The sequence below is a fragment of the Cygnus olor genome, chromosome 1, assembly GCF_009769625.2.
Source record: "Cygnus olor isolate bCygOlo1 chromosome 1, bCygOlo1.pri.v2, whole genome shotgun sequence".
Lineage (NCBI taxonomy): Eukaryota > Metazoa > Chordata > Aves > Anseriformes > Anatidae > Cygnus > Cygnus olor.
Window position 1 is genome coordinate 208,931,882 of NC_049169.1, and position 13,791 is coordinate 208,945,672.

Consider the following 13,791-nt stretch of genomic DNA (forward strand, 5'->3'; position numbering starts at 1 on the left):
CTGCTGGCCTGGCCCCAGGCAGCCTCCGAGGCAGCGAAGGGACGGGCACGTCCTGGCCATTGCTCAGCCCTTGCCAACACCTCACCCCGCTCGCACCCTCTGCTTGTGCAGCCAAAGCCAGCGGGACGCCAACACCCTGCACCCCCCGGCAGCCCAGCGCTGCGCCCCGAGGGGCAGCAGCAGGATGAGGCCCTGTGGGATGGGTCCCTGCAGCTCTGCAGGCACCAGCATGCGTGGGCTCATGCCCATGGCCCATCCAGCAGTGCCCATCGGTGGTGGTCTGGAGAACAGTTTATTGCATTGGATAACAGTTTATTGAACATTTGTGTGCTCGCAGCCCCCTGAGGCTCCAAAACCACCCAGGGCTTGCCCTGCCCCCGGCTCGGGATGGTGCACAGGGAGCTGCCCCTGGCCGTGCCAGCCCCCTGGGGTCAGCGAGCCGTTCCCAGCACCACTGGGCTCGGAGAGCTGGCCCCTGCCCAAGGTGGCTGCCACTGGCAGGGGCGATGCCGCCAGCCTGCCCCCCCCGGGACAGCGCTGGGTCAGGGCCAGGGACGTACGCAGCTGCCCCCAAACCCTCTGATGGGACACGACAACTACCCAGAGGTGGGCAAAGGGCTGGAACGCAGCCCAGGCAGCCGGTGCTGCTCACGAAGAGTCCCTTAGAAACACTTTATGGAGCATGTAGAACATTTCCAGGAAAGAGAATTAAAACGTGCTGGGATCAGTGGTTAATGTCCTCTGGGACCGTGTGATGGCGCAAGGGGAGCCTCGTGCACCAGCAGCCAGCCCCTGGCCGGGCGCCCCATCACCGGTGGGTCCCGTCTCTGGGACTGGCATCAGCTTAGGTGTTGCTGTCGGGCTGCGCGGTGAAGTCGCTGCTGGTCAGGGTGATGGTGAACGGCACGTTGATGACTTCCGCGGACACATCCCGGGCGCTGGCCGTCCTCCAGGAGTTCAGGGGCTGGGTGGCTTTCTGGATGCGCTGCAGGTGAGCAAGGGTGAGTAGAGGCTGCCCTGAGGCCCCCAGGGCACAGGGCAGTGTCACTGCGGGAAGGGGACAGCCGCAGGCACGGCCACCGAGGGGCTCAGACCCCACCTTTCGTCCAGGCCCCGTGGCTTCAGCCCTTTTTCTCTCTTAGGGACGGGAGAGCATCGCCTCCAGTCTGTTGCTGCCCGCTCCCTTCCCATCCCCATCCCCTCTGTGACCCCGTCCCTGTCCCTGTCCCCGTGCCCCTGCTCCTCTCGCACACTCACGTCGCTCAGCGTCCCCGACTCGCGGCACAGGGCCACGGTGGCCCAGAGCGGGATCTGCAGGCAGGTGAGGACGCCCATGCAGACGCCCAGGCTCGTGCCCCAGGCCGGGTACACGTAGGAGCCGTAGCGCAGGGGCACGCCATACATGTCCAGGAAGGTGTAGATGAGCGTGAACTGCAAGGGCAGCGTGGGCAGGAGTGAGGGGATGGCGCAGCACCACAGGGACCCAGGCCAGGGCCACCCCAAGCCGCCTCCAGCAGCCACCAAGGGGCCCAGGACACTGGGACTGGGGCAACCCCGCTCCAAATGTGCAGCAGGAGCGGCCCCTGGGAGGAAAGGCTGGGAGAGGAGCTCGGCCCCCTCAACCCTCGGCCTCGGGTGAGCGCCCGATGCTTACCAGCAGCAGACAGGGTGTGAAGAAGACCCAGCACACCTTGAAGTAGCCCAGCATGTGGCTGCACCAGGGTGGGCACCGGCAGATCATGTCCCTGATGTCCTGGCAGAACTGGTCGATGCCTGCAGGCACACGGAGGCAACGCAGGTGTGAACACCCCGCGGCACTGCCCCAGAGCTGGAGCACCCCACCGCGCACCAGAGCCGGCTCCAGCGAGCCCCAGCCCCGCTCACCATAGCAGAAGGAGATGCCGAGGCACATGAAGAGGGTGATGATCACCAGCCCAAAGCCGGTGCTGTACGTGTCAATGAGGGTGAACCAGAAGATGCCTCCCTGTGAGGTGGTAAGGGACAGGGTCAGCACCTGCGGCCAGGGCCACCGCCCATGCCAGGGCACACGCTGGCCTCTGTCCTCCTGCCCTGGGACACGTGCAGAGGCCCAAGAGGAGAGGAGGCCAGTCCCCAACCTCCACCCTGGTGTCACCCGAGGGTGCTGGGTGCTGCAGGATGGGGGTGCCAGGGCCCAACGAACCTGGGTGATCAGGAGGAGCCCCAGCAGGTAGAAGGAGATGCAGAGCACGCCCAGGAACAGCGTCTTCCTCCTCCACTCACGCAGGGCCGGGAACTCATCCAGGATGGCTGTGGTGATGCCTTCGATGTTCCCAAACTAGGGGATGGGGAATGTCGGTGGGAGGGGGATGTCACGGCCCCTGCTCCACCAGGATAGACCCCATGGAGGGGACTTTGCAGGGCACGGTCCCCACGTGCATCCCTGTCCCTGTGACACCAGGGTCACAGGGGGAAGCCCAGTGCCAGCAGTCCACGGCTCCATCCCTGCCCACCACCCAGGGGGCAGCCTCCCCCATGGGATGTGGCTGCCCCAGGAACAGCCCCACACAAGGAGCCTCCATAACCCTGGCCCCGGCCCTGGCCTCGTGCTCCCAGTCTCTGCACATTGTGCCATCTGCGTGCCCAGGACGGGGTGTACCTGGCACCCCAAGGCCAGGCACGGGGCAGGACTTGGGGCTGCTCAGGGTGACAATCACCATAGTGTCCACTCCGAGCGTGAAGAGCATCAGGAAGAAGAGGATGGACCAGAACGGGGAGCCAGGCAGCAGGGAGAGCGCCTCGGGGTATGCCACAAACGCCAGCCCGGGGCCTGAGTGAGGGGGATGAGGGGAAGCATGAAGGACAACCGTGGTGGCAGGGGCCAAGCCCAGCAAGCAGGTAACCAGGCTGGGTGTGAGCCCAGCTGCACTGGGATGTCCCTTGGCATGGCACACGTGTCCCCCCCTCCCCAAACCCATACCTGAGTCGGCGACGCTGCCCACAGGGACGCCTTTCTTCAAGGCCATGTGCCCCAGCACCGAGAAGATGGCGAAGCCGGCGAAGAAACTGGTGCAGCAGTTGCCGAGGGCGATGACCAAGGTGTCCCTGCCAGGGAGGGCATCACAACCCCACGTCCATGGGGCAGGGATGGACCCAGGAGCATCCGGACAGGTCCACACATTCTCATGGACTGGACCTCCCCATTGCCCTCCTCCCCCCCCAGCTGCAGCTGTGCCCCACCAGCCCACATCCCTCAGCGCCTGCCCCAAGCTCACCGGATGACGTTGTTGTCAAACTTGTTGTAGGATGCCATGGAGAGCAGCCCCCCAAAGCCGATGCCCAGGGAGTAGAAGATCTGCGAGGCCGCATCGCTCCACACCTGGGGGCACGAGGGCAGGGGAGGCTGCAGGGGTCCCCAGCCCGGCCCCACCGCCCCCACCCCAGGGACGATCGCAGGCGTCGGGGCCCCCAGCCCCAGCGTGGGGTTACCTGCGCGCTCCGCAGCTTGCTCCAGTCGGAGGAGAGGTAGAAGCGGACGCCGTCGAGGGAGCCGCTCAGCGTGGCCCCCCGGATGATGAGGATGAGGATGACCAGGTAGGGGAAGGTGGCCGTGAAGTACACCACCTGCACGGGGCACGGCACGGCTTGGCCCTGCTCTGCCCGCTTGGCAGCCCTAAGCCCCCGCGGCGCCCCCGAGCCCCTGCTGCACGCGGCTCACCTTGCCCGAGCTGCGGATGCCCTTCAGCATGCAGAGGAAGACCACGATCCAGGCCGCCAGCAGGCACAGGGCGAGGGGCCACTGCACGGGGCCGGGGTCCCCGAGGCCGGAGCTGTGCGTCACCCCCAGCACCTGCTCGCTGCGGCACGGGGACGTGGGGACACAGGTCAGCGGGACAGGGGATGCAGAGGGCGGCACCAGTCCCAAGAGTCCCCATGCTGCAGGGCACTCTCGCCTCCTCTGCAGTGTCCTCAGCCACCCCTCCACCTTTCACAAAGCCTCCGGCACCACCGGCTGCTGCCCATGGGGCTCAGCCCCGTCCCAGGGGAGATGGGGCCACGGGCGCTGCCTGGGGACAGTGGCCCCCACCACCAACTTACTTCCAGAAAGCCTCGCTGGCGCTGACGTGGGTGGCGCTCCCCGATGCGTTCTGCAACAAGCCATCATCACCATCACCATCATCCTCCCCACCGCTCCTCCCGGCCCCGGCCCAGTCCCAGCCTGACCCGTCGGCCCCCTCCTCTTCTGCTGCAGGCAAAGTTTGTCCCCAGGGGAGCCCCCCCGGGCCCCCTGCAGCGTCCGGCTCCACAGTCCCAGCCCGGGCACCGCGGCTGGGCCCTGCCCCGGGGACACCGACCTGGCAGAGCTCCGCGTTCCGGGGGGCATCGCAGGACCAGGGCAGGGGGCTCTGGAAGGACGAGCCCAGGTAGTAGAAAGCCCAGGCGATGATGACGTTGTAGTAGAGGGACACGAGGGAGGACACGATCAGCATCCCCACGCCAACGCCTGCGCCGGGAGAGAGGGGCTGCCTCAGCATGGGCCCTGCGGGCTGCGGGGGGCAGGGACCTGCCCGGGGGCTGCGGGGGGCACAGGGAGAGGCGCCCCCAGCCCCGGCCCTACCTCGCAGGATGGGGCAGCACTTCCAGACCGTGATGGGCCCTGCGGCCCCGTACTGCCCCAGGCTCAGCTCCATCAGGAAGAGGGGCAGCCCCGTGAGGAACAGCATGATGAAGTAGGGGATGAGGAAGACGCCTGGGAGGAGGAGAGGGGCAGCGGGTCAGGGGCACGGTGGGCACTGCGCCGGAGTCCAGCACCTCCGCAGAGGGCAGGCGTGTGGTCCCGCACCCGCAGCAAGGACACGTGTCTGGGCAGGGCACAGTGGAGCAGGGAACCCCCCCCCGGGGGCTGCTGGCTCTGTCCCACAGGCTGTCCTCGTCAGCCCCACGAGCCCCACAGCAGGGACCCGAGCCAGGAGCCAGCGGGATTGAAGTGGGTGGGCGGTGGCGATGCAGCCGTGGGTGCTGCAGCGATGCCCAGGACTGTGGGATGTGCCTGCAGCAGGTCCCAACGTTTCCTCTGGTGATTCTTTATCGGGGGGGGGGGGGGGGGTGGTAACAGGACTAGGGGTACTGGCTTGAAACTGAAAGGGGGCAGGGTTAGGGGAGGCACTGGGAAGAAATTCTTCCCTCTGAGGGCGCTGAGGCCCTGGCGCAGGCTGCCCCCAGAAGCTGGGGGTGCCCCAGCCCTGGCGGTGCCCAAGGCCAGGCTGGGGGGGGCTGGGGCAGCCTGGGCTGGGGGCAGAGGGTCCTGACCAGGGCAGGGGGGGATTTGGGTGGGCATTAGGGCCCCTTCCAACCCAAACCATTTGGTGATTCTATGATTCACTATCTCCAGTTTCCTTTACAGAGCTTGTCTCACCAACCACCTTCACTGTGAAGGAAATCCTGCTTGCTGCAGCCTCAGCCAGGCCAGGTTTGTGCTGGAAGAGGACACTTCCCAGGGCTGGAGCTGGCATTTCCCAGCTGGCAGCCAGATGCAGCCCAAGCCCACAGCACGGTGCCGCCAGGCTCTGGCGCAGGCATCGCTGATCCCAGCCGCGCAGCAGCTCTCCAGCTCTGCCCCAGGCCATGCCCACAGGCAGCCCCTGTCCATGCCCACGGGCCTCGTGGCCGCAGCGCAGGCGGCAGTGACATCCAGTGGCGCGCTCACCCACTGCCCTCGCCCCGAAGGAGGGTCCGGGGAGATGCAGGGCTCCAGCAGCAGAGCCTGTCCCTGCACTGCCGCCTTCCCAGCCCCAGGGAGCGCCCGGCTGTGGCACCTCGCTTCTCCTTCCCCCTGCACCTCCTGCACTGGGACATTTGGGATTTGGGGCTGCAGGAGGGGAGGGACGAGACGCTTCCACCCGCAGCGAGCCCCACATCTGCGCCCCGGAGCACAGCGAGTGGCCGCATTGCCAGCAGCACCCAGAGCCCAGCCCCAAAGGCCAAATTCCTCCTGGCGTGAGGCAAGGTGCAAAGCTCAGCCCTGGTGAGTCCTATCCTGCCGAGGTGCTGGCACGTCCCCAGACCTGTGCAGCACCACAGGGTGGGCAGGGACGGCTGGTGTGGGGCTGGCCGGGGACACCTGCGTGCTGGGGGCGGCTGGGGCCGGGGACAGAGGCCACGGGGCCGGGCAGGATCGGCGCTCGCAGGGCCTCTGTCAGCGGGGCAGCGCGGCCCTCCGCACGGGGAGATGCCAGGAGGCAGCACAGCGTGCCCAGAGACACGGCAGTGCCAGCAAGGGCAGGACACGGAGAGTGGGGCCTTGGTCCGGGCGCGGGAGGAACGATCTGGAGACGTCAGAGAGGCAGAAGCAGCGAGGGGCTCATGAGCAGTCTTTGGGGAGGTTTCTTTCGGGGCGGCACCGCGTCCTGGGGCATTACCAGCAGGCAGGGCTGCGTGCTGAGCCCGCCTGCACTTTGTCCTGCCCCAGGAACGCCTCACCGTCGTTCCCCCTGCTTGGCTGCCAGCCTGGCTGGGACGGTGCGGCCGGAGCGGGGACGGTGCTGCTGCGAGCGGGACGGGTGGGCACCCACAGCACCGTCCCCATGAGCTGGAGCCAGCTGGGGCTGCAGGCAGGAGGTGGTGGCATACCGGCCCCTGCCACCCAATGCTCCCAGGGGGATGTCTTGCACCCACAAAGCATCCTTCACCTCGCAGTGGGATGCACAAGGCCCAGAGACCGCTGGCACACGTGTGCTCCCCACGGGGAGCGCAGCCCCTGGCCCCGGCACGCCGTCCCCCCCCAGCACCCATGTTCCGGCCCCACGCAGCACCCACCTCCTCCGTTGCGGTAGCACAGGTAGGGGAAGCGCCAGACATTGCCCAGCCCCACGCAGTAGCCCAGGCAGGACAGCAGGAACTCGTACCTCCCAGCCCAGGTCTCCCGGGGAGGGCCGGGGGCCGGGGCCGGGCTCTCAGGTGGAGCTGGGGACTCTGGCCAGGGCTGGCCGGCGATCGGCCCCCCCGCCTGGAAGATGTTCACCTGCAGAGGGGAGCGAAGCATCAGGAACTGCTGGCCATGGTCTGCAGACCCCGCGAGGCTCCTCGGCAGGGCTCACGGCCAGGCTCTCACTCGGGTTCCCGAAGGTGCTCTGGGGGTCCCCCAGGACGCACACCACAGGAGCCTGTGGTGCCCCCACATGGGGCATGGGGGGGGGGATCACAGGACCGAAGCAGCGCCGAAGTAGCCGAAGTAGGCCGAAGCAGCGCCGTGATTCACCGACCACAGAGCCGGAGGGGCCCTCTGAGAAGACCAGCTCTGATCTCATGCACGGCACGAGCCAAGGGATGGGCCGCCCGGGGCTCGCTGCCACCGCGGTGTCAGCACTGCAGAAAGGGGCCCAGGGCTATGCAAACCCCCTCAGTGGGGCCGTGTCCCTGCCCAGGCTGGAGGGGGTGGCCCGACGTCAACGTGTCGTGCACAACACCCTTTTCCTCGGCTCACACCACCCCCTCTCAATCAACGGGATGGGAAAGTAGTGTGCAAACCCAGCTGCATGGGAGCGCTCCCTCCTCCAGCTCTGCAGTCCCCAGAGGCTGCAGACACCACGCACCCCAGCCCATGCCCCAGCCGCACCGCGTTGTCCTCCCGTGCCCGGGAGGGGACGTGTCTGCGGCAGGCCCGAGCAGCAGCCGGTGCTGCTGGGGCTGCTCTGCGGGGAAATGCCACGGAGTGCCCTGAGACACAGGCGTTTTGGGGCTGCTCGGGGACAACGGGCTCTGCAAGGCGCTCCTGGCCCCGTGGCAGGGGGTGTCTGCTCCCGTGCAAAGTCCGTGGGCACAGCGCAGCTTCCTCCAGGTGCCCGATCCTGGCAGCGCCTGCACCCAGGTGAGCTCGTGTCTTCCAGAAACCAGGCAGAGCCTCCCCGGGCTCCTGCCCACGAGATGGCAGATATGATATCTGGCACTGACTATCTGTGCGTGATTGAAACAAATTGCAGACTAGCTGTGCCACCGGGGCAGGGTCACCTGAGCGGGCTCTGCCTCTTGCCTGGCACCGTGTCAAAGCCAGCCGCCCCGCCAGGGCCAGCGGGAAGCGCAGCACAAAATTCCCCGTGTGTTTACAACAGCCAGCCTGGGCACGGGCCTTGCAGCCCTGCTGCAGCTGACATCTCCTGGGGATTCCCACAGCCGGTGTCCTCATTCCTCATCGCCCAGGGCGATGGAAAAGTGGCTGACTCTACAAAAAAGGGGCCACCCCACCTGCCTCCCTGCTGCTTCAAACGCGGCAGGCGATGAATGCGCGGCACCTTCTCTGAAAGGTGAGGGGATGGACGGGGACTCAAAATGCTGCCACAGGGCTCCCGGGGCTTTCCTGGTCCCACGGTGCTGCTCTTGCCCTTCTCGTTCACGTGCCCAAAGTGCCCATGTCCCAGCCACGCACAGGGCTGTTAACGCAGCTGTCCCTGCCCCCAGTTCCCATCGCGTGCTGTAGGCACTGCAGCTGCCCTGGGAGCACCCTGAGCGCCCACCGGCCCCGTGGGACCTGCTCCCAGCCTCCTCACCCTGCCCAGCGCTGCCCCGTGTGAGCCGGGGGCTCGGGGAGCGAGGCAGGAAGGTGCCAGGGCAGCATGGTCACCACCAGCCCCATCTCCCCCAGCGCTGATGTGCCCCACGCTGCTGGGGGTCAGTGGGGAGCTGCGACCCCCTCGCTTTGCCCATCCCACTCCCTCTGCTCCCCAGAAGGGAGCCGGGCAGCACGGGCTCGCAGGCAGCGCCCAACAGAGCCGCTTGCCTCTGGCTGCAGCACCAGCCTTTGGGTGAACGCCCCGGGGCAAGGGAAAGCAGTGAGGGCATTTCAGCCCTTCACAGAGCTGCTCCGTCCTCTGCAAAGCCTCAGCCCTGGGAGAGGAGAGCTGCCCGCACCGGGCACAGCCTCCCCAGGCGGGTGGGAGACCTGCCCTGCGCCCATGGCGACGCCAGGCTCTGGCCACGGTGTGCACCAGGAGAAATCCCAGCCGCCCTGCCGAGACGAGGTGTGTGCCCATCGGGGATGGACGAGGGGCACCGGAGCTTTGCCCGGCACTGCCTGACTGCGGTGGGATTGCACGGGGATCCCAGCCGTGCTGAGACCCAAAGGCTTGCCATCACCGTGGCCTCTGGGCTGCGGTGTCTAAGGGACAACGTGCTGCGGAGCCCCCCGTGGGATCCGGGTATCCCCAGCACTGCTCCCACCACACCTCGCTGGGGGTGCGGCTGTGAGAGGGCTGGGGACAGTGACCCGCACCCGGCAGGTCCCCAGCACCAGGACCCCAGGGCAGGTCAGGGACGTTCCCCAGGGCCCTGGTCCTACCGTGGGCTCCGGTGGTGCGCTGGGGGCCGGGAGCCCCGGCGTGTCGAGGTGCCCGGCGCCTGGCATTTCCTGCTCGGGAGGCAGGGCCGGGCGGCCAAGCTCACCTGCGCCAGGTGCAGCTCCGCCCCGGCACACGGCGGGACCTGCTGCGATGGGACCCATGGGACCTGCTGTGGTGGGACCCATGGGACCTGCTGCGATGGGACCCATGGGACCTGCTGTGGTGGGACCCATGGGACCTGCTGCAGGGAGACCCATGGGACCTGCTGCGGTGGGACCCATGGGACTTTGGGTGGCCATGGCCACACAACCCCTCCCCAGATGGCTCACCCACTCCCTTGTGCAGCCAGGGGGATGGGAGGCATCGCTCCCTGCTCAGTGGGAGTCGGGGGCCAGCTGGGCTGGCTGCGGGGACGTGGTTTTGTGCTGGGCTCCCCCAAGCCCTGCCTGAGCCACGCTGCTGGAGTGCCCTGGTGCCTTCTCCACCTGCGATCCAGCACAGGAGGGGCACGGGGGCACGCGGGGCTGCAGCACTGCAAAGGTCCCAACCCCAATGCAGAGGAGGGGGGGGTCAATGGTGATGGTCTCCCACCCTGTGCTGTGGAAATGAAGGCATGAGGAGGAGGGGAGGTGGCACTGAGGGGCACAGGGGGTCTGCTGTCCCCTCCAAGGCGAACAGCATCCTGGCAGAAGGAAGGAGCAGTTTCAGGAATGGCTCTAACTCGTTTTTCTGGTTATCTGTGATGGCTGCATCCCCCAAAACACCCACTATTGTTACCCTGTTTTCCCAGTTAGTGTCTGGAAAACCAGCTGAATAAGGCACAGAAAGAGTGGCACGCTTCTTCTGGTGGGAAGCAGACTGCTGCTGCCTGCACACGGGCTCAGCAGCAGCAGCAGCTGCTGAAAGAGCTGAAGTTAAAGCTGTGATCTACCCACGGAGGAGTCAGTATTTCTCCTGCAGCTTCCCCGTTCCAGCCACTGCGTCATCTTCTGCTCTTGTCAGCGTTTCTGCCTCCTTTCCTCTGCATCTTCCAGGGGACACCGGGTCAGATCCCTGGTCCCTGCTACACGCCAGCTTCTGACCGTCTCTCAGTATTGCATGCATTTTTCACGGCTGATGCACTGGCCCTGCCTTTCTTTGGCCATTTCCATGACACGACATCTGGAGCCAGCTGTTTCTAATCTCTGAACAGAGCAGGTTCCTCAGAAGCAGGAAAAAAACCTTGAACCAGGGCAATTCCCCCACCACAACAGGGAAGGGAGAGTGGAGAATTACTTCAAATACGGATTCAGCTCTTTTTAACCAAGAACCCTTTTTCTTCAGGATGAGAATGGGTCTTGAGTTGCCCAGTTGCACACTAAGCTGGTGGCCCTCTGAAAGAATGTATGAAGTCTTTGTGGGTTGACTGCAGCTGAACTCAAGAGAGTAGGAAAAGGAAGCTCAACATGAGAGGAAACCAAAGGAAGAAAGAGTCATTCTGCGCGGTGACTACGGTCGCCTTCCTCTCGTGCCATCTGCCAGGGCTCTGCTGTGGTGCTGGGGCAGGGCGATGTCCTAGAGCTTGCAGGAAAGCAGTCTCTCTCTTCTAATGAGCAGCATTTCTGCAGATTTTTCTGGGTCAAGGAATTCACTGTAATTCCATCCAAAAGAAGGGAATGAAGAGGTATTTTTAGCCTGGGCTATTTTGGCCGTCTTGTTTATGACACTGCCTTGCAAAAAGTTGCCCCAGGACAGCTGAGGGAGCAGTACTCAGAGTCAGAAAGCTAGCATAAAGTATTGTGATGCAAAACAGCCAGGCAGTGGAGGATTAGACTCTTCCATCTGTATTTTCTCCTTAAAGACCAGATCCCACAAGAACCACCCGCGAAACAGGTAAGATGCTCACTGTAGCCCAGAGGCATTCAGAGCCAGAGTCGCAGAGCAGCACAGGCCTTTTTGTCCCTGGCAGGATTAAGACAGCTCTGTGCAGCTCAGTCCGTGACTCAAGGCCTCCACCTCGCTGTCATGGTTTCCCCTGCTTTTTGGCCAGAAACATTCCTCAAGCCTGACAGCTCTCCACTTGCACCAGGACTGCTGCCAGCTGGGCAGCCTGGCACCACTGTGCTGTGAGGATCTTCAGGATGCGTCCAGCAGGCGACCTACAAGCACACAGCGCAAGCCAGCAGGACAGGGGAAAGCAGATCTTTATCAGAAGCAGGGAGAGCCTTCTTCCTGAGGGCACTGAGTGCTCTTTGGGTGGTGGGGAGTGCCAGCAGGAATCCCCTCCTCTGGAAGAAAGATGTGGACTCGAGACCTGCCCGGCTGCACTGACTGAATAGTCAGCTGTACTACCATCAGTATGATCCCAGCTCTTTGAGAAGAGAGGCCTGAACTCTGTTCCCCGCTGAAAGGAAGCTTTTAGACCCCTTGGTCCAGAGACAGGTCAGCATCAGGACACCACACAGCTCTAGGGTGAGGCAGGATGCAGATCTCCGCATCTCCCTGTTGGTCTGTCATCCCTGGGGGCCTGCAGAGCACACCAGAGCGGTGGACACACACCCAGGCCGCCAGCTGCCTGCGTGCTGGGTCAGACACGAGCGTGTGGGCAAGAGGTGGGAGCCGTGCACTCCTTGGTACAGCGGTCCCCTTGAGCCACAGCAGGATCAGATCCTCTGTTTTGTGGCTTCACATTACGTGACTTTAAGGTGCTGAGACAAACTCGGTTCAGTTCTGAGTCCTGCTCCAGCTCAGCGCTGGTTTCCCAGCCGGGAAAGGCTCAATTCAGTCGTGTGGCTGAGGCGCCTGTGTCTTGGACAGCCTGCGGCAGCCTGCTCAGACAGAGGAACTCTCGCTGTGGAAACCTGTAACAGGAACCCGTTAGCACAGAAGCTCCGCTCCAGCCACAGCTGTCTCAGAGCTGGGTGGAGGTAAAGTGTTGTGCAGCCTCAGGAAGTTTGTTTTTCATTGCTACATTTCCTTCCAAAACTCACCTCTCAGGCGTTGGGTTTATCGTGTTCATTCTGATCTTGCCACAGCCATGCTGGAGGGGAGGAGGCTGGTTTTCCTCTGCAGCAGTTTAACCCATGACGTACAATCACATCCTCATAAAATGAAGCAACTACTCCACCTACTATTGTTTTACCAAAAAAGAGTGAGTAAAACTCAAAGTAAAAGCACTTGAGGGCAAAGATCCATGAACACAGCACAGGCTTCAAATGTTTCAAGGTGCAATTTTTTCCTTCTGTAGGCCTTTTTCCAATCAAGTAGAGAAACAATCCCAAATTTATTCCCATTTCCTGACCAGTTCCAAATATTCCCTGCATCACCTCTCTGAAATTAGAGCTTTTTGGGCTGCCTGCCTCAGTGCAGTGTGTATGCTTGGAGCTCTCAGGCTGCGTGGGGCTAGACTGGCCGGATGGTGCACTGGGCATCGTCGGAGCCAACCTTGATGCTGATCAGTAATTGCCATTCTTGCTCTGAGCTGTGATGAAACCAACACCCTCATGTGTTCAGTGTCATTTAATAGTAAACGGGGCTACATCTGGCTGGCGGATGGCTACCAGCAAGGGTCCCCAGGGCTCAGTTCTAGGGCCAACGTTTTTATCAATGAGCAGGATAAAGGAGTGGAACGCATCCTCGGCAAGTTCGGTGACAACACTGAACTGGTAAGTGCTGTTGGCTTCCTGGAGGGATGAGAGGCCTTGCAGAGGGATCTAGACAAATTGCAGCATTGAGCTATCATCAGTGGCATGAAGTTCAATGAAGGAAAATGCTGGGTTCTGCACCCAGGACAGAGTAATGCAGGACACAGGAATAGAAGGGGAGATGAGTGGCCAGAGAGCAGCTCAGCAGAAGGAGCTCTGGGGGTGCTGGTTGACAGCAGGCTCAACGTGAACAGCAGCGTGCCCTGGCAGCCAAGAGGGCAAACTGCATTTTGGGTTGCATTAAACACAGCAGAGCCAAACAGTCAAAAGAGGTGATTCTCCTGCTTTATTTAGCGTTGGTGTGACTTCAGCTTGAATATTGCATGCAGTTCGGGACTCCACAATACAAAAAGGATGTTAAGTTACTTGAAAGCATCCAGAGGTGGTCAACAAAGCCGATAAAAGGGCTGGAAGGCATGTCCTATAAGGAGAAGCTGAGGACGCTTGGGGTGTCTGCATTGGAGAAAAGAAGGCTAAGAGGCAACCTCATCACTCTCTACAATTTCCTGAGGAGGGGAAGCGCAGAGGGAGGTGCTGGTCTCGTCTCCCTCGTAACCAATGGCAGAACACGGAATGGCATAAACCGAGGCCAGGGAAGGTTCAGACTGGACATGAGGAAAAATGTCTTTACCATGAGGGTGGTCAAACACTGGAACAGGCTTCCTAGCAAGGTGGTTGATGCCCCATGCCAGTCAGTGCTCAAGAGATATTTGGACAATGCCCTCAATAATATGCTTGGTCAGGCAGTTGGACTAGATGGTTTCCAAAGGTCCAAGTGAGCTATCCTATCCTATCCT

General features: G+C 63.1%; 1 protein-coding gene across 2 annotated transcripts; it reads right to left on the reverse strand.

Annotated features, from left to right (window-relative positions):
* Window positions 1–648: 648 nt before the first annotated feature.
* Window positions 649–12,472, reverse strand: LOC121060019 (sodium-dependent proline transporter-like). Of its 2 annotated transcripts, none has more exons than XM_040537409.1 (15): window positions 12,281–12,472; window positions 6,796–7,000; window positions 4,598–4,729; window positions 4,335–4,483; window positions 4,078–4,127; window positions 3,698–3,836; window positions 3,469–3,603; window positions 3,255–3,358; window positions 2,960–3,084; window positions 2,697–2,809; window positions 2,183–2,317; window positions 1,885–1,984; window positions 1,655–1,773; window positions 1,258–1,431; window positions 649–985 (listed from the first exon to the last, which is right to left on the reverse strand). In XM_040537409.1, exons 3-15 carry the CDS (start codon window positions 4,701–4,703, stop codon window positions 845–847), a joined length of 1,590 nt encoding a protein of 529 aa, XP_040393343.1. In that variant the 5' UTR covers window positions 4,704–4,729; window positions 6,796–7,000; window positions 12,281–12,472; the 3' UTR covers window positions 649–844. The 2 variants fall into 2 exon arrangements, with proteins under 2 accessions (XP_040393343.1, XP_040393435.1); XM_040537501.1 differs by lacking the exon at window positions 12,281–12,472 and adding an exon at window positions 9,311–9,376.
* Window positions 12,473–13,791: the final 1,319 nt, after the last annotated feature.